At 44.6% G+C, this 19764-nt stretch overlaps 1 protein-coding gene across 2 annotated transcripts in view; it reads left to right on the forward strand.

The window, feature by feature from the left end:
* Window positions 1–19058, forward strand: part of DISP2 (dispatched RND transporter family member 2) — a 145904-nt gene extending 126846 nt beyond the window's left edge. For both annotated transcript variants that reach the window (XM_077464878.1, XM_077464879.1), the window contains one exon: window positions 14190–19058. In XM_077464878.1, coding sequence (XP_077321004.1) covers window positions 14190–17567 — 3378 coding nt within the window. In that variant the 3' untranslated portion in view covers window positions 17568–19058. The remainder of the gene's footprint in view (window positions 1–14189) is intronic.
* Window positions 19059–19764: the final 706 nt, after the last annotated feature.

The following is a 19764-nucleotide window of genomic DNA, read 5'->3' on the forward strand; positions in this document are numbered from 1 at the left end:
GAGCCTAAGTGGGAGCGTACTCCCTATCGAGTTGAACAACAGCTCTTTCCTCCAAATCCAGTATATGATGTAGTTTCTGGCCCAATCCCATTAACAGACATCTCCACAACAACCTGCTGAGACCCTGTGTGCTAAGTGGCGACTGATCCACCAAACCAGCCGGAGACAAAGAACTACTTGACTAAGTGAATGGCCCACCAGTGCAAGTGGGTCCTGTTGAATGGTGCTTGCCTCCTCTCTTGCTTGAGCCTTCATCCCCTACAGACTCAGAAGTAGCAAGCCCCAGTACAGCGACTACAGACAGTCCAGCAACCCCTGTGAGTACAACAGACTGCCAAGACATGTCGGAGGAATCAGTCTTTGCCCCAGGTGAAGGGAGTATGGAGGGCCTGGCCGACACCCAATCACATGTGGCCCCAGAGTCACAACTAAAAGATGATTACTTGCGACACTTGTTCTCCTCCCTTTGGGATCTAACTGTGGGCAGCTCCTTGCAAAGTACCCCAATTATGTTGTTTGAACTTTTTCCTGTTGTGACTTTAACTATGCTCTTGCAGTTCTAATGTTGTTCTTTAGCTGTGGGGGATGAGCTGATGGAGGCAGTAAAACAGTGTCAGTTAGAAGCAGGATAGGCTTCTTTAAAGAAAAGGGTTTTTGGGGATCAGCTAAAGATAGATAGATTAGGTTACAGTCGGACATATTGGGGTAGGGCGTTCCAAAAGGATGGGAGAAGCTCTGGAAAAATCCTGCAGGTGAGCATGGGAGGAGGTGACAAGGGAGCTAGAGAGCAGCTTGGTTGGTATTTTAGAACTAGGTTTAGGATGTAGCCGGGGGCAGAGTTATGGATGGCTTTGTAAATTATTGTTAGTACTTTGAATTTTATTCGTTGGGTGAGTGGAAGCCAGTGGAGGGATGGGCAGAGAGGGGTGGAGGACACTGAATGGTTGGTAAGGTAAGGTGGATGAGTCTTGCAGCAGCATTCATTATAGACTATGGGGATAGTCTATGTAAAGGTAATCCAATGAGGAGGGTGTTGCAGTAGTCAAGGCGAGAGATAAACAGGCAGTGAATTAAAAGCTTGGTGGTGTCATTAGTTAAAAAGGGGCATATTCTGAAAATGTTGCGAAAGCTAAGGCGGCATGATTTGAACAGGGAATGGACGTGGGCTTGAAAGCGCAGTTCAAAGTCTAAGGTTACCCCTAGAACCCTGGCATGTAAGGACGGACTGATAGATGTGCCATTGATCTCGACAGAGAACTCAGGGGAAGGGGCACGTGGGGGAGGAAATATTAAGAGCTCAGTTTTAGATTTAGTTTGAGAAAGTGGTTTGACATCCAGGCTGATATGTCTGTTAGTAAATCAGTGATGTGTGAGGAGATTGATGGGGTGAGCTGAGGGGCAGAGAGATAGATTTTGGTGTCATCAGCGTATAAATGGTAGTGGAAGCCATGGGAGGATATCAGCTGACCCAGTGAGGACATGTAGATCAAGAATAGTAGAGGTCCAAGGGCAGAACCTTGGGGGACCCCAATGGTAAGGGGAGTTGGAGAGGAGGAAGTGGAGTTGTAAGAATCCACTGTAAATGGAGAGGAATACAGTTTACAGCTTACCAATACTTAGATGTGGTAGCTGCATTCATTTAAAAAATGTAGGCTTTTTATTTTCTGTTTTCACCTTATGATCTGGTCAGTAACACACCTCCTGTATTAGAGCGCCCCCACTTTGGATGAAGGAGCAACAGAGACACCTTTGGACAGCAGTCTGAAGGGCAGGGAGGTGTTAGATTTACTAGCTGTTTTAACTAAACTAAACAAATTGTAGCCATTCTCCAGCTCATACGTTATAATCAGTTACAGCAAAAAAATATTTTCCTTTTGGGATAAAGGTGTTTTATGAATAAACTGATCATTGTAAGCATCTCTGTGTCAGAAACCACAAAAGCAGACTGAGATAGAAGTACAGTTAAATCACACTTGTTTTAATAATAAAAGTAAAAAGAACAAACGTAGTCAAAACATAGCCAAAGTTCAGTAACCGGAATGGATTGTCAGCCAAGCAGAAGTCTGGAGCCAGAAGGGATTTTAGCAAAGCCAGTCTTCAGTGAGGGAACACGAAGTCGGAGGTTATGAGATGACAGCCAGACCTTGTCCCCAACCTGTTAGGAAGGCACAGGTAGGCGTCTGCGGTCAGCATTGAGTCTGTACCTATCATTATCATGACGCAAAGCCTCCTGGACATGTGCCCAAGTAGAACGAAGACCACGGAGATGCTCCTCTAATGCAGGAATACTCTGCGGAACAAACGAGTCAGGAAACATGGAAGGTTGGAAACCAGAATTCGTCATAAATGGGGAAAATCTGGAAGCAGAATGCAAGGCACTGTTGTGAGCAAACTCTGCCCACGGTAATAGGTCTGACCATTTGTTATGATGGTCAGAAATATAGCAACATAGGAATTGCTCCAAGGACTGATTGGCTTGTTGCTTGAATTCCCAACTGTGCACAAAAGACTAGCCAGACCGCCACACAAACTGACTACCCCTGTCCGAGATAATCACCTTGGGTAACCCATGTATGCAAAAGATCTCCCGAGCAAAAATGGAAGCCAGTTCCTTAGAAGTTGGCAACTTCTTAAGTGGAATCCAGGGACACATCTTTGAGAACCGGTCAACCACCATAAAGATAACAGTGTTGCCTTGGGAGTTGGGTAACTCCACAATGAAATCCATAAACAAGTGGGTCCAGGGCCTCTCTCCATTGGGTATGGGTTGTAGGAGGACCACATGAAGTTGTAGTGGAGTCTTACTCTGAGCACACATGAAACAGGCAGCTACGAAGGCAGTTACATTAACACATAGATTAGACCACCAGAATTGTTGGGAAATGGCCCAAACGAGTTGATTCTTCCTAGGGTGGCCAGCTGCCTTGAGAGAATGGTAAGATTGGAGCACGGCAGTATGGAGACTCTCTGGGACAAAGCAGCAGTCACAAGGTTTCTCAGGAGGAGCATGGACCTGAGCAGCAAGAATTTTGCCACCCAAAGGAGAAGTGAGACGTAATGTAATGTAATGTGCAAAATGTAGACAGAATACGATCAGGAGGTATCACAGGAACCGGAACCGACTCCAGCTCGGAAGTGGAGGAAAACTGTCATGACAAGGCATCAGCCCTTCCATTCTTAATACCGGGAAAGAATGAGACAATGTAATTGAAAGTTGACTAGAAAAGAGCCCATCGTGCCCTTCTGGGAGAGAGGCTTTTAGCCTCAGACAAGAATGTGAGATTCTTATGGTCAGTAAGAATGAGAACCGGAACAGTGGTCCCTTCGAGGCGATGTCTTTATTCTTTCAGGGCTAAAATGATTGCCAATAGCTCTCTGTCACCAATCTCGTAATTGCACTCTGCAGGTGACAATTTCTTGGAATAGCGCTCTCAGAGGTAAGACGTTGAGACAGAAGGGTGCCAACCCCAGTCTCAGAAGCATCAACACAAGGATAAAAGGTAACATAGGATCAGGATGTGCCAACACAGGAGCAGAAACAAAGGCAGCCTTGAGATTCTCAAAGGCCTTAATGGACTCCGGAGACCAACTCTGTGGGTTACCGTCCCTTCTGGTCATATCAGTCAGGGGCTTGACCAGAGACGAGAAGTTACGAATAAACTTCTGATAATAGTTGGCAAAGCCCAGGAAACACTGCAGAGGATGTAAACCCTTGGGTCGGGGCCACTGTAGGACTGCCAAATGTTTCTCTGGGTCCATTGAAAAACCAGCAGTGGATTTGACATAGCCCAGGAATTTAACCTGTTCATGATGGAACTCGCACTTCTGCAGTTTACAATAGAGATTGTTCTCTTTTAGTTTCTGAAACACATGACAGACATTTGTGTGGTGGCTCTCCAGGGACTTGGAAAATATGAGGATATCATCAAGATAAACCACCACACATAACTGCAACAAATCTCAGAGGACATCGGTAATAAATTCCTGGAAAACTGGCGGGGTGTTACAAAGGCCAAAAGGCATTATGAGATACTCCACTTGTTCCACTCGTCACCCTCCTTAATCCTCACGAGATTATATGCCCCTCTCAAATCAAGCTTTGTGAAAATTGTTCCTCCCTTGAGGCGGTCAAATAACTCTGTAATCAACAGAATCGGATAGGCATTCTTAATCAGGAGACCCCTATAATTAATACAAGGTCTCAGTTCACCGCTCTTCTTCTTCACAAAGAAGAAACCAGCACTTGCAAAATACTCCTCCATGAAATATATAAATACAGCGCTCGCATAAATATATGTGAGAAAAAATTATATATAGGGTGAACCAACATAAAGTCCAAGAACAAATCACTTAAAGTGCTCTAATCCAAAGTGAATAAAAACCTCAGGTGCACAACACCCCCTTGAGAGTCCCCACTCACCAGATCCACATGACCCCAAGCTTTTCAGTCTGGAGGGTCAATTCAGGCTTGGTATAGATGTCTTTATGATGGTATGCGGAAAGCCAGGTCAGCAGATCCAGGGTTTCTCAATGAAGAGTTTAAGCCAAATAGACATGTACCCAGAAAGTGTAAACTAATAGTGAAGTACCATAAAAAAAAGATTTATTTGAACAAAAGATGGGTTCTTACAAAACAAAGGGATTAACAAGCATCAAGCATGGAACAGATCGTATGAAATCATCGTTAGTAGCGTGCGTTCCAAACGTGCATTCCAAACCACCTGAACTGACGTCAGTGTTCCCGGAAACAGCGTCAACTTTTCGCCCTCGCACAGGGCATTGTCAAGGACCTAGGTTCTGGTAGACTGAGCCAACTTAAATAGAGGGCGGAGCAGTAAACGCTCCTCCATATACCCAATCAACATGAGCACGACGGCCATATTGTTGGTTGGATAAAGGTGTCGCTCCTATGGATCAAAAAATGTCCATAGGAGAGACAAAAACGCCATGTTTCTGGTTTGATCACACCAAACAATTTTCAAGGAAACCATAGACGTCAATTCTGGTTTACTATTGGAACTAATAGTAAATACATAAAAAAATACATGAAAAATGAAATTAAATAAAATGACAATAAATAAAAATAAAAGTAAAATAAAAATAATAATAATAATAATGAAAACAATACAAATAATGTATATTATAAAATATTTACAATAATAAAATATAAAGAATTGGACAGGAAACAATTCAGATCTTGTTCAATATTCAGGCCCAGGGGGCTCATCGTTTTGAGACAATGGATCCACTGGGTCTCATTACGAGAAATGGCTCGCTTCAGATTCCCACCTCTCCAATGCCCCTCCACTCTTTCAATGCCACAGAAGATAAGACCACTAGGGTCCCTTCCGTGGAAAAGTCTAAAGTGGTTGGACAAACTATGGTGCTTATACCCCTTTCCGACCCTAGTCACATGTTCTCTTAGTCTCACTCCCAGTGCCCTAGTGATCCTTCCCACATACTGCAGCCCACATGGACAGAACAGAAGGTAAGTGACATGGGTAATGCCACTCGCGATGAACTTGTTGATTTTAAAAGACTCACCCGTAGAATTCTGTGGTTTTCCTCAACCTGTGTTTAGATGTTCTACAAATAACACATCTCCCACAGCTGAAGAAACCTGATCCAAGAAAGTGCACAACTTCCTTGGAGGGTCCACAACATTAGGTGCCACTTTGAGCCTTAAAGTAGGAGGTTTAGTATAAATAAACTGGGGTTTGTTAGGTAGAACCTTAAATAAATCATTATCTTTAAGCAAAAGATGCCAATATTTCCGAATGATACGTTCTACTTGTCTATGTTGGCGGGTATAACCAGTCATAAAAGCATGACTGGTTATCCTCCAAGACCGACAAAGGGTAAACCTGGCCACGAGGGGGTATGGCACCAGGTTGAAGGTTAATTGCGCAATCATACGGCTGGTGTGGAGGCAAACTACTGGCTTGACCTTTGTCAAAAACATCGCTAAAATTGCAGTACTCCTCCAGCAGGGAGGAGAGTGAAGAGGTGCACAGGACCTTGGCTACCTTCTGGAATCGTGTCTCCCTGCATTGTGGTGATCAGGAGAGAACCTCAGCACTGAGCCAATCAAAAGAGGGGTTGTGCCTCTGTAACCAAGGATAACCAATATACAACGGAAACTTAGGTGAGGAAATAAATTGGAATTGGATTATCTCATGCATGGTGAAGAGTCCCTGCGGCCATGGACAATGGAACCGTCTCATGAGTCACATGGGCAGGCTGTAGGGGTCTCCCATCAAGAACCTCATTGGCAAGTGGAGTGTCACGCAGCTGCAGTGGAATTGAGTGCTTCGATACAAAGACAGCATCAATGAATAGGCCTGCAGCCCCAGAGTCGATTAGAGCCTGTATCTCAATGAACAACTCAGCCCAAGAAAGGATGACCGAAAGCAGGGGCTTATCCTTCTGGATAACCGGGGACGAAACAACGCCACCTAAGGTCTGTCGGTGATGGGACCTCAAGGTTCAGGCATTCCCTGGATGGGTAGGACAAGACTTCAAAAAGTGACCTGCCTTGCCACAATAAAGACATAATCTCTCCCTTCTCCTAAAGGTTCTCTCATCAGCAGAGAGATGCGTGAAGCCCAAGTGCATGGGTTCATCTTCACAGACCAACTCGGTACCAGGAGGCATGGGAGGTGAGGGAGACATGGGTGGGCCTGCAAAGATCTGAGGCAAACGTACAGGAGGCTTCCTTAAGAGAGTCGTTCTCTGAGTCTGGAGTCAATGAGGATGCAAACCTGATCAACTTCTCCAGCTCAGTTGGTATATCTCGAGCTGCTATCTCATCCTTGATGGAATCCAAGAAACATGAGAAAAATTAACCACAAGGGCCTCATTGTTCCAAGCGACCTCTGCTGCCAGAGTATGAAATTCAATGGCATAGTCGGCAACAGTTCTCGTACTTTGTTTGATGGACATGAGGCACTTGGCAGCAGAAGCGGAGTGTGTGGGAACATCAAATACCCTTTTAAAGGAGGCAACTCAGGGTAACTCAAGACAACAGGCTTTTGCACCTCCCATAGAGAGTTTGCCAAGGCCAAGGCTCTCTTAGAAAGCAAAGATATCACGAAACCTACTTTGCTTCTGTCCATGAGAAACGCCTGGGGCAGCATCTCAAAGTAAATCTCAACCTGGTTGAGAAACCCTCTGCATTGAACTGGATCACCCCTGAATCGCTTGGGAAGCGGAGCGGAACCAGACATACCTCTTATAGAGGTAATACTTGACGCTGGGATGGTCTGCAACTCAGTCTGTACCAGAGCAGCCACAGTGGGAGATTCCAGGTGAGCAGTGCGACTCAGGAGCGTTTGTAACGCTATGGCAAACTGATCCATGCAGTGATCTTGCTCATCCAATCTGGAAAAAATATTACCAACAACTGGATTGACTGTATCTTATGAATTCATGGCTTTCGCCTACTGTCAGAAACCATGAAATCAGACAGAGACAGAAGTACACTTGTTTAATAATAAAAGTAAAAAAAACAAACGTAGTCAAAACATAGCCAAAGTTCTGTAACCGGAATGGATAGTCAGCCAAGCAGAAGTCAGGGATCCAAGTAGTGGAACAGCAAGCAGAATCTGGAGCCAGAAGGGATGTCAGCAAAGCCAGTCTTTAAACAGGAATGCAGGAGATAGTTTCTTGTGATGTTACCAAGGCAAAGGCAGAGCTCCTCTGGACTGGATGGCTTAAGTAGGCAGGACTGACGAGCAGGATCATCAACAGCTGGGTAACTGTGGAGAGAGATGGGAGCTGGCAATTAGCCGACAGCTGAGCAGTCAGCTCAGAGAAAGAAGGGCTGAGCCCAGCCCTGACTCTCTGCCAGTGTTAAATGGAGGAACAGGACAGAAAGAGAGGGAGGGAAGGGAAGAGAAGGGGGGCAGAGACAGAGGGGTGGAGAGGCAGGGAGAGGGGGGTGAGAGAGAGAGTGCAGGGAGAGAGAGGGGGAGAGAGAAGAGGGCAGAGAGAGAGCAGGGAGAGAGGGGTCAGGGAGAGAGTGGAGGGTTGGGGGGTTAGGGAGAGAGGGGTGCTCAGGGAGAAAGAAGGGGTCAGGGAGAGAGGGGGTTAGGGAGAAAGAGGGGTCAGAACCTGGTCACAGTGCTCTCACGTGGATGGTCCCGGGGGGCTCTCGATCAGCAGCTTCTCTAAATGTGACTGTCAGCTCCTTAATCTTCCAGCCCGCACATCCCCTTCACAGATGCAGCAACACACTAGCAGGGAGAGAGGGGCAGGAGATGGGATGTCTGTCATGCAGCTCAGGCATGCTGGAGGGGACAGAGCAGCATGGTGATCCCCTCCTTGCAGGACAGCTGCACCTTCCGAGCTGCCTGTCACTGCACACTGAGCCCAGGGACGGAGCAGCTCAGCGGCCATTAAAGAAGAAGGAGGAGAGGAGCAGGTGGACTGAACCACTGGTTTTCTGGGGGCAGGGGGGCCAACGGGCGTTTCTGTGCCCGTCAAGCTCACCAACTGACAATCCCCCTCCCCCCGGGATGCTATGCCACTGGCAGGGAGTCAGGAGCCAGTGCAGCAGGCGGCACCAACGGGAGTCAGGACTACTGTAGGGGGAGGAAAAGATCAAAGGGGGGTGCCAACTTGGGGCCCGACGCCTTAAAGGGACCAGCCCTCGGGACGTCGGGCCTCTCAGGATGCGCGGGCCCCTTATAATTGTATGGGCTGTACCCCCTTGATGGTGGTGCTGGATCTCTCCAGCAGACAGCTTCAGGGGAGATAAAAGTGCATCGATAATGGATGAAATGCCTGGGTATTGAAACATTATGGGGCATCCATTGTTGGCTGTCCTTCCTCTCCCCTGAAGTTTACTGCTGCGAGTCGATCACATGACCAGACCAGAGTGTCCTGAGAATAGGTAAGTATAAGCATCTTTCTTCTATAGTCTAGTTAATATAGGTGTTAGAAGGGGGATGGGAGCCATTTTAAGCTTAGTTCCATCCCAGACTTCTACTTTAAAGATTTATTAAAAATGTTTCCCTTTAATGGGTTAACTAGATGAACTCTTTTCAACCTGAATAACTATGTAACTGTGTAATTTGTTAAAGCGTAACCCCACTTTTGTTGAGAAAAAAAACATTCCCCTCCGGGTGATCTAAGTTTAAAGGATTTTAACACTTTGTTGCAGATTCCGACCTTTTGTTATTCTGAAGAAATCCCTGTTTGTTCCTCTGTGCCCCATGTGCTAAGTGGGTCTAATAGGAGTTGTTTCATAATTATCAGCTGTGGCACTTGCGGGTCTCTAATGAGGAAAGCTGCTGGGCCTGCATCAATTTAGACGTGATTTCCTATGGAAAGTATCTCACCAAAAATTTAAAAATGTTTGCAGGGGATGCCTGAAATCTGACTTGTATCTTAGTGTAGACTTCAGGGGAAAACCAGTGAGTCAATCACACAAGCAGGAAATTATGTTTCAGGGGGGGATTCTGTACATATTTTGCCATATTGCATTTTCAGAAAATTACAGAACTGCAGATTGAAAAGGAAAGGTAATTTTTAATAACATTCAATTACAGTATGACTTGTGTCGCAGTTGTATACACTGTATTATTTTTTCTTTATTTGCTATTTTTTTCCCCACAAAAGTGGAGTTACCCTTTTAAATTTTAAGTTTCTAACTTGAGCTTTCTTTTGGGAAGCAATTAAAATGGTGTATTGATTTCTGCCAATTACTGCTAAGCTATGATTTAAAAAATGTAGGCTTTGTAAATTATAAATTAAAGTGTTGAAGTACTGTATTTTTACTTTGGTTTTGTACCCACTCATGCATATAGCCAGTAATTAGGTCTTCTCGTTGCTCACACTGCTCTCTCCACTCTCTGCCGGCACATTTGCATGCAGCACACCTGATTGACTCCTAGAGGTTTAATTATCTTGAAATGTCATTTGGTCTATATGTGATTATATAGACCACCCATTCCAGCAGTATTATAAAAGTTGTTGATATTTCTAAATGTGCATATACATAAAATGTGTCCACCTCTGTGTGATCCAGGCACTCTGCATGCATGTACACTTATTATTTTGACTCGTAGGGGTTGATATACTAAAACTGCAAAATCTGGTGCAGCTGTGCATGGTAGCCAATCAGCTTCTAACGTCAGCTTGTTCAATTAGGCCGGGTTCACACTGGTGCGACAAACGCTCCAACATTGGAAGCTCATGTCACATGACGTATGAAAATCAATGTTTCCCTATCGGAGCCATCTTAACTGGTCAGACACAAGCCGGTCCAACTTTGAAAATGCTCCCTGCACTACTTTGGATCGACTTTGATTCTACTTCAGCCCATTGAATATTATTGAAGTCGGATCAAAGTCAGATTGCCATCTTGCTTGATCTGACTTTGGCATGCGACTTGTGCTCTGATGATCTTGAGGGGGAACTCCACGCCAAATTTTAAATAAAAAAACAGCATGTGTTCCCCTTCCAAGAGCATGGATTTTAAGGGGGACCCCCTATGCTGAAAAAATGACGTGGGGGTCCCCTCAAAGTCCATACCAGACCTTTATCCGAGCACACAGCCTGGCCGGTCAGGAAAGGGGGTGGGGACGAGCGAGCATCCCTCCTCCTGAACCGTACCAGGCTGCATGCCCTCAACATATGGGGTGGGTGCTTTGGGGCAGGGGGGCACACTGCAGCCCCCCAACCCAAAGCAGCTTGTCCCCATGTTGATGAGGACAAGGGCCTCTTCCCGACAACCCTGGCCGTTGGTTGCTGGGGTCTGCGGGCGAGGGGCTTTTTGGAATCCGGGAGCCCCCTTTAATAAAGGGTCCCCAGATCCCAGTCCCCCGCCCTATGTGAATGAGTATGGGGTACATCGTACCATTATCCATTTAACTGGGGGGGAAAAGTGTCAATAAAATAACACACTAGACAGGTTTTTAAAGTAATATATTAGGCAGCTCCGGGGGTCTCTTCTGACTTCTCCGCTCTCTCCAGCCTCTTCTCAGCTCTCTCTGGCCTCTTCTCGGCTCTCTCTGGCCTCTTCTCTGTTCTCTCTGGTCTCTTCTCCCGCTCTCTGTCCTCTTCTCCCGCTCTCCGGTGTCTTCTGCCTGGCTCCTCCGCTTTCTTCTGCTCTTTTGCTAGAGTTGGCCCGATCTTCTCCATTGTCTTCTTCCCTCTTCTCTTCTTCTGTTGACACGATGCTCTCTCCAGCTGTAATGCTGTGTGTGCGGTGCATAACGACTTTTATATAGATATGGGGCGTGGTCACCGGGTGATATCATCCGGTGACCTCGCCCCTTATGATGTCACCACCCCATCATGCCCTGATCTGACGTCACAAGGGGCAGGGTCACCGGATGACATTACCCGGTGACCACGCCCCATGCCTATATACTGTAAGTCGTTTTGCACCGTGCATGGCATTACAGTGGGAGAGAGCGTTGTGTCAATATCGGAAGAAGAGAAGAGGGAAGAAGACGACGGAGAAGATCGGGCCAACGCTAGCAAAAGAGCAGAAGATAGTGGAGAAGCCCGGCAGAAAAGGCCAGAGAGCGGGAGAAGAGGCCGGAGAGAGCTGAGAAGTCAGAAGAGACCCCTAGAGCTGCCTAATAAATTACTTTAAAAACCTGTCTACAATGTACCCCATACTGATTCACATGGGGTGGGGGCCAGGATCTGGGGGGCTCCCTTATTAAAGGGGGCTCCTGGATTCCGATAAGCCCCCCGCCTGCAGACCCAAACAACCAAGGGCCAGGGTTGTCGGGAAGAGGTCCTTGTCCTCCTCAACATGGGGACAAGGTGCTTTGGGGTGGGGGGGCGCCCCACCCCCTTTCCTGACTGGCCGGGCTGCGTGCTTGGATAAGGGTCTAGTATGGATTCTGGGGGGACCCCCAAACCGTTTTTTTCGGTGTAGGGGGTTCCCCTTAAAATCCATACCAGAAGGAAGGATCTGGTATGCTCTTGGAGGGGGAACCCATGCCGGTTTTTTATTTAAAATTTGGCATGGAGTTCCCCCTCAAGGTTCATACCAAACACAGTGCCTGGTATTGGCAGAGATCCAAGTTGGATCCCCCTTCTACTTGAAGTCGGATGCATCTCTGACTTCAAGTTGCAGGGCAAATTCGGATCCAAAGTAGGACAAGTGTTGTGTCGCACCAGTGTCTACCTGGCCTTAAGCTTTGACCAAAAAAAATAAACTGGAATCTGATTCCTGGTTTCTGTGCACAGCTGCACCTGGTTTTTCACTCTCCAATTTTAGTAAATCAACCCCTAGTGTTTTATCAGCGGGATTCCTCTTGCTATCCTATCAAACAATGCATGTGCTTAGAGGCTGTTGTAAGCTAGCAATGTCTAGATCGCGTCCATTTTACCTACCTTTTATTTCCCTTTCTTCATACTTCTCAGGGCCGCTCCTGGGTGGGTGCACCCGGGTGCTGTGAGCTGAGGAAGAGGAAGGGGAGCCGACACTCAAGTGGCAGTGGCGTGCCAACCGGGGGCGTTCCGCCCCGGGTGCCACACATTGGCGGGGTGTCATCCCGGTGCACCCTTGTCAGAGTCCTCCTCTCCCTCTCCTTCTGTGTGTCATGCAGAATGGCGATCTTTCACTGTGTCATAGAGCTTGGATCTGAAACGTTCAGCAGCCGCTGCAACAAAGTTCTGCCACCTAGACTGGCTCCTGTGATAGACGGCACACTGATCCAGTGCCGGGAAATTGAATCAGTGTAATGTGTATCGTAGGAGCTGGTCTAGGAGGCCATACTTTGTTACAGCAGTCGCCCAGGCAATTCAAATCCAAACTCTGTGATACAGCGGGAGATCGCCGCTCTGTGTGATCAAGGCACTGGTAGGCTGCATTTGATGGGCACTGACCAGGCTGTATTTGATGAGTGCTGATGAGGGTGCATTTAATGGGCACTGATGAGGCTGAATTTGATGGGCACCAATAAGATGACCATGCCCATGTGGGGTGCCAGAAATATTTCTGCACCCAGACATCTGCTACCCTAGGATCAGCCCTGATCCTTCTTAACCCATTGAGCGGAATGATTTTTTTTTCAAATGGATATTCTTAAACAATAAAAAACAGCCAGTTGGGAAAAGAGGAGTAATGTCATTGTATCCAGACAGTGATGGAAGTGCTGGATCCAAAGCAAGTTTACTTTTGCAGTGCTGAATGGAAAAGAGGAGTGCAGTGGCTTGTGTCTCTGAGAGGTACAATGGACAAAACCAAAGAGTTTTAGGAGAGCAGGAGTGCCACATCAAGGGCTGAGAATCCAATTAATTTTTTTTAAATCATATTATTTACGAAACACACCAATTGTGATGCTAATCATTCATTTCCTAATCAGTACTCAGTTTACTGGTAAAAGTTTTACTGAAGTGATGTTGAATTCAAATGGGTTAAAAAGTTCAAGAACAGGTTCAAAGGCATCTAAATTTGTGGGTTTAGGAAAAGGGGTTTTCCCTAGCCTACATAGCCCCATTTTCATGTATTCTATATGTAAGCCCAATTACTAAATTGTCATATACAGCATGTTTGAACATACAGTATTAATATAATTTTAAACGGTCATTAAAAAAAAATCCTGCTTAGCCTACCTTCAGTGTGCTTTTCGAGGTACTGTGCTTCCCTGTTTACAGTGGAAATGTTGTGCCCCTGCCTCCCAATTGTGCTCCTGTATTGTCTCATAATACATTTAATAATAGTACAAAAAAATTACCGAATAAATACCCCCAGTGCTCACCCATAAACATGACAGCATGAGCAAAAAAATCAAGCTATCCAGACTCTGTGGCACATGTACAGAACACCCCCTTTCCAGAGGGATACTCTCACTGCGCCACCTGAAGTACTTGCCAGGTGCTGAGCCTAAGTGCAAAGCCCCATTACCTGGCTTCAGTGCAGCTAGTGATCAACTCCCAATTTCTGGCGTATCATTCCCTAGTGGAGGCAGTCTGGCAGCATGATGGAAAGGAGCCGAGGAACCCAGATGTGATGATGTCACATGTTAACACATTTCGCCAACCCTATGATGAAGTCCATGGCATAGGGCAGGCAAAACACATCAACGTCATTACACATCAGGCTTTGAATGGCCAGCCTATACTGTATATAATAATGTGAAAAAAAATAATAATACAGAAATCAGAATAGAGTTGTGGATATTCATTCAGACATGTTTCTAATTCCTTGTTTTCTATTGCAGATTCGCTCACACCCTAGTTTCTCGGAGCTATGTGAACGTAATAACAATAAGGAATGTTGTCCCAGTTGGTCACTTGGGAACTACATATCAGTTCTGTACAATCGGTCTTCTTGCATGGAAATCACACAGAGTGACATCTTCCACACACTGGTTCTACTTCGTTCCTGTGCTCCAGACTACCACCGTGGTGCTCTTACTCCGATGTGTATAGGGTCAAGATCGGAGAGGGAGAAGCATTCCCAATGTGCCAAAGTGCCTGAAAAGTGTACGCGATCTACTGCGGTATATCAACTGCTTCATTTTCTAGTTGATAAAGACTTTCTGAGCCCTCAGACAACAGACTATCAAGTCCCATCTCTGAAGTACAGCTTGCTGTTTTTACCAGCTAAGAAAGGGCCAGATATGATGAATATTTATGTGGACAATTTGCAGTCATATGAGCTTTTTGATAATTACACGGCTATCACTGGAATGGACTTGGGGTTAAAGCAAAATCTTTTTCATCACTATCTTGTTTTGGATACTGTGTATCCAGTCCTAGGGATATTAGTTATTTTTCTAAGTATGTCTTTTTATCTACGTTCTTTTTTTATTACTTTTATGGTTATGTTGTCAGTTATTGGTTCACTGATGATTTCATTCTTTTTGTACAAGCTGGTCTTTAGAATAACTTTCTTTCCTTTCGTTAACTTGATAGCAGTTATCATCCTCAGCAGTATTTGTGCCAACCATACCTTTGTGTTCTTTGACCTATGGAACCTCAGCAAAATACAACACTCTGCAGCTGGCATGCTGCAGTGGGTGAAACAAACTATGCATCATTTTGGTTATCTTATGCTAGTATCCTGTTTGACTACTGGAGTTGCTTTCTATGGCAGCTATTTGAGCAGCATTACCTCTGTTCGATGCTTTTCTATATACATGGGAACCTCAGTATTAGTCAACATGGCATTTATGATAACCTGGCTGCCTGCTACCATGGTAGTATATGAGAGGTATATTAAGGTCAACTGTACCTATAAATCAGAAGATTACTGGAACAGCAATGGCCATAAAAAGTTGTTTCTGTCTCTTTACCAAAAGTTAGGTGGTTTACAAAGTACTTTGTCTGAAACATCAAAGCTCCTCTTTGAGAAGCTCCTACCTTGCGGGGTGATAAAGTTCCGTTACATTTGGATCTGTTGGTTTGCTGCTCTTGCAGCAGGTGGTGCTTATATTGCCTGTATAAGTCCCAAACTAAAACTGCCATCTTCAGATCTTTCATCAGTTCAGTTGTTTCGGTTGAGTCACCCCTTTGAAAGATACGATGCTGAATACTGTCACCTGTTCATGTTTGAACATCGGGAATATGGAGAAGGGCAACATATGCCAATTAGACTTATATGGGGCATTAAACCTGTGGACAATGGAGACCACCTCAATCCTAAAGTAAACGGAACACTTGTAGCAGATGCTACTTTTACTATCCGCAATGCTGATGACCAGAGATGGCTTCTTGAACTTTGTAACAAAGTAAGAAACCAAAGTTTTTATTACTCTGATCAGGAGAAAAAGCCAAACATTTGCTTCATGGAAGATTTTCACCGTTGGATGGAAAGTCGACAATGTTCACAGAGTGACCAAAACCACAATCTATGCTGTAATCAATTTTCATTTCCTTATGCAAGTGATTTGCTTCTCCATTGCATAAAAATGATGGTTAGAGAACAAGGAGGTGATGGACCTGAGTCTTATGATATTGGACCCAGATTTAATGCCGATGGAAACCTGACTGCCTTGGTTTTGGAATTTCAAACTACATATCACTATAGCTTCAATTACAGCAAGACCAAGACTTTTTATAATACTTTGAACCAATGGCTAACCAATGAAATAAAGAATGCACCACCAGGTCTTCAAAATGGATGGTTTACTAGCAAACTTTCTCTTTTTAACCTCCAGCATACACTAAGTACTGAGATCATGATGATAACTGGTTTCTCCATTGCAATTTCATTTGTAGTTCTGCTGCTAACCACTTGGAATGTCTTGCTCAGCTTATTTTCAGTTGCCTCCATTGGAGGCTCAGTTCTGGTTACAGTTGGTCTCCTGGTTCTATTGGAATGGCAGTTAAATGTTGTGGAATCTTTATTTGTGTCAGCTGCAGTGGGCCTCTCTGTTGACTTCACAGTAAATTACTGCATTTCATATCATCTGTGCCCGCATTCTGACCGTCTCAGCCGCGTGGCATTTTCCCTCAAACAATTGAGTTGTGCTACTGCAATGGGAGCCTCTACTATGTTTTCTGCAGGAGTAATAATGTTGCCGGCAACTGTATTGGCATACAGAAAGCTTGGTATATTTATCATGATGATTAAATGCATCAGCTGTGGCTTTGCCAGCTTTTTTTTCCAGTCTATATGCTGTTTTTTTGGCCCTGAGAAAAACTGTGGACAGATATTATGGCCTTGTGCCAACTTAATAAAAGAATATCCAGATAACTCCAAGCCAAATGGCACATTTACATGCAGTGGAAATGAAAAACAGAACCGACTAAGAAAAGTTCCAGAAACCAACACAGAAAATGAACAATATGAGCTACAGCCTTTAGCCAGACACCTTAGTGACAGTTTTGACAACAGCACTACCACTAGTAGGCTTTCCAAACGACCTTCTATTTTGTCTGAGGACATGCAGTTATCAGACAACAAGTGTGCTAGAACAGGAGCACAGCATATTCAAGCTGAAGCCCAAGAAATCTGTGATAACACTACCAGCCACAAAGTTTTTAGCCATTGCTCTGCTTTGCAGACTTCGTCTCCCTACAGAAATTTAGCAACTGAGATTGAAAAGCCAGAAGAATCCTGTAGACAATGCATTTGTCAGAGAATGAACAGTAAGGCATGGAATGGATCTGTGGTGGACCATGTTCATGTGCACAACACACAGGCTCAATCCAACAGCTTGCAAAGCCCTAAAGATGACAGTCCAATACATTATTCTCCAGAAAAGAGCATTCGTATGTATGAATATTCTAGATGCCTCTGCTCTATAGGTAGCTCGTTTGATGCTCTTGACTCAAATGAAACATGTCTAAGTGATATTGATCAAGGCACTAAGTTGGAGTCAGCAAGATGCTCACCAGATTTTCTTGATGTTCCTGATTCCCCCTTTCATGATGAGAGGGGCAATTTAAATGGGAAAAGAGAAACTCTAAGACTGGCTTTAAGGGAAACTGTTTTTGATCCACCGACTTCTAGCAAGCAGACTAATATGTTATGGAAAATACAGTCAAATCAAGATGATGATCACCCTGTTGTTCTCCCAAACAGCAAACCAGACATGCCAGACATTTGGATTAGGAGATCGAGTGAACACAGTTCTGGCTATATCAGCTGAAATGTCTTTAGTTTCAGAAAAGAACTGCAAAATAGTTTCTTAATTTCCATTTGAATTGTGAATTATGGTTTGTGTTGGAAACCCATGTGATGTGTTCAAAAGGACCACCTGATTTTATTTTTATCAGTGTGTGCTAGCTGGTTTGGCAGGTCTTTCATATCGAAGTTAAAGAGTATCAACACTAAAAATGGGTTATTAATGCACATACCAATCATTTACACTGACTCTAAAGCTTACAAAATCTATCCTTTAAAATTGTTAAAACAGCTCATTATGATTCGTACAATGTTGTTTGGTGGAAAAAGTAGGGAGGCCAGCAGCAGACATTTCAATTTATAGACTTCATTATTACTGTTGCTGATTATGCCTTTGGTCCATGGGTAGTTTAGCCAAACAGGTGAAAACATTTGGGATTTTGAAGATATTAAATCCGAACCACATTGAAGTGAATTAGGAAAAATTCTAGTTTTTTATTTCTGACTTCTGGAGGGTAACTACTGCAGCCAAATGCAATATAAAGACATGAAGCATCCACCACATGTCCGAGGAATTTGCTGCTGTTTAAAAAAACAAAAATATTGTGTACAACATGGAAAAGATGCAAAACCTTAAAGTGACATCTTTGTGGGGTCCTTTAGGCTAGGTTCACACTATAGCGATGCGGGAACGCCGCGAATCCGCGGCGTTTTCCCGCATCGCATGACTCCCGCCGGCAGTTCACACTGCCCTATGCGGACTGCTGGGAGTGTCAATGAAATCTTAATGACACCCCCAGATCCGTCCGCATATCGCAGTGCGATCTGCACACTCGCACAGGAATCGGATCGCATGGTGTGAACACCCATGCGATCCGATTCTGCTGCGGACCAAAAAAAGGGTCCCGTGCGAGTTTGCTGCGGGAGCGATGTGAATTCAGCCATACTATCTGTATGGCTGAACTCGCATCGCTACAGAGATCCGATGTGATTTGCACTGCAGTGCGGTGCGAATCACATCCGGATCTCCCCCCGCAGCAGTGTGAACCCAGCCTTAATGTACATGATGTTACAGAATCACTAGGGACTTGTTTACAGTTTCAGTTGGGGATGGTAAAAACAAGTGGTTGATATGCATTTTTACCTGCCCCTTAAGCTGCAAAGGCATTCAGATGGCAGTGTACACATGCTGCAACAAAAATGAACCCACCTGCATTCAGCGGCAGTACCTGTGCCAAACACAACCCATTCATGTGAGTGCAGCCACTCTACAACACCATGTAATGCATGCGGTTGTAGCTAGGTAGTGTGCCATTTACAGGATCAAAACAGAAGGTAAGGAGACCTTCATATGACTGTCAAACACTTCTGAAAAGCAATCCATTCGGGACAGAATTGTGTAAACCTAGCTTAAGAGTCATTTCTGGGACTCCTAACAGTGGCAACCTTTTTTGCAATACCCCAAAATATTTTTGAAACAAATTTCACTCAAATTAAACAGCTTTTTTCTTTTATAGTATGAGCCTCAACTGGTGTCAGTTCAGCAAACAGTGTTAGCTATGCATTGGTTTGTTCCCCAAAAAAACCTTATTTGAAGTAAAAATTCTCTTCACAGTAACCATCTGTCATGGTAACCAAAAATTTACAGATTCAGATTTGCAGGTTAAAAAGTATAACATGGCAAGTGTCATCCCTTTAGCTATATATAGGTATATTTTTTCAATTAGACCCGTCAGGTACCACATTTGAATGGCAGCACCTGCAAACCTGAAAGGTTAGCTAGAAGGCCCTTGAAGACATCTTCAGAAAAAAGAAAATAACATTTTTAATTTGTAAAAACTTCAGAGAATTGTATTGTTTCATTATTGATTCATTTTGTTTTTGGTGTGGCAGGAGAAGGTGATAGATTGGAAGAAGACATGAATTGGGTACGTTAGCTCGGGGATTGGAGTCACCATTAATTTAGAAATTAAAATTATTACAGATATGCTGTAGCAAGAGGAATATAAAGGCAGATGTAAAAACAGTAGTAGCAGCACAGCCACCTAGCTTAGTGTATGTCTTAATCTTGTAAGTACAGTATATGCTCCATCACAGACACACGTCTGCATGCATCACCTAATCAGTTGAAGTTACCAGGGGGTGTGGAAGGCAAGGGAGATCCAAGCCAGGATGCTTTTGATAAAACTCAGGTGGTCACCATTGCCTGTGGACAGGTGGCT

The sequence above is a fragment of the Lithobates pipiens genome, unplaced genomic scaffold (genome assembly GCF_037356315.1).
Source record: "Lithobates pipiens isolate NorthernLeopardFrog02 unplaced genomic scaffold, aLitPip1_a1.2 Scaffold_30, whole genome shotgun sequence".
In the NCBI taxonomy this organism is placed as follows: Eukaryota; Metazoa; Chordata; class Amphibia; order Anura; family Ranidae; genus Lithobates; species Lithobates pipiens.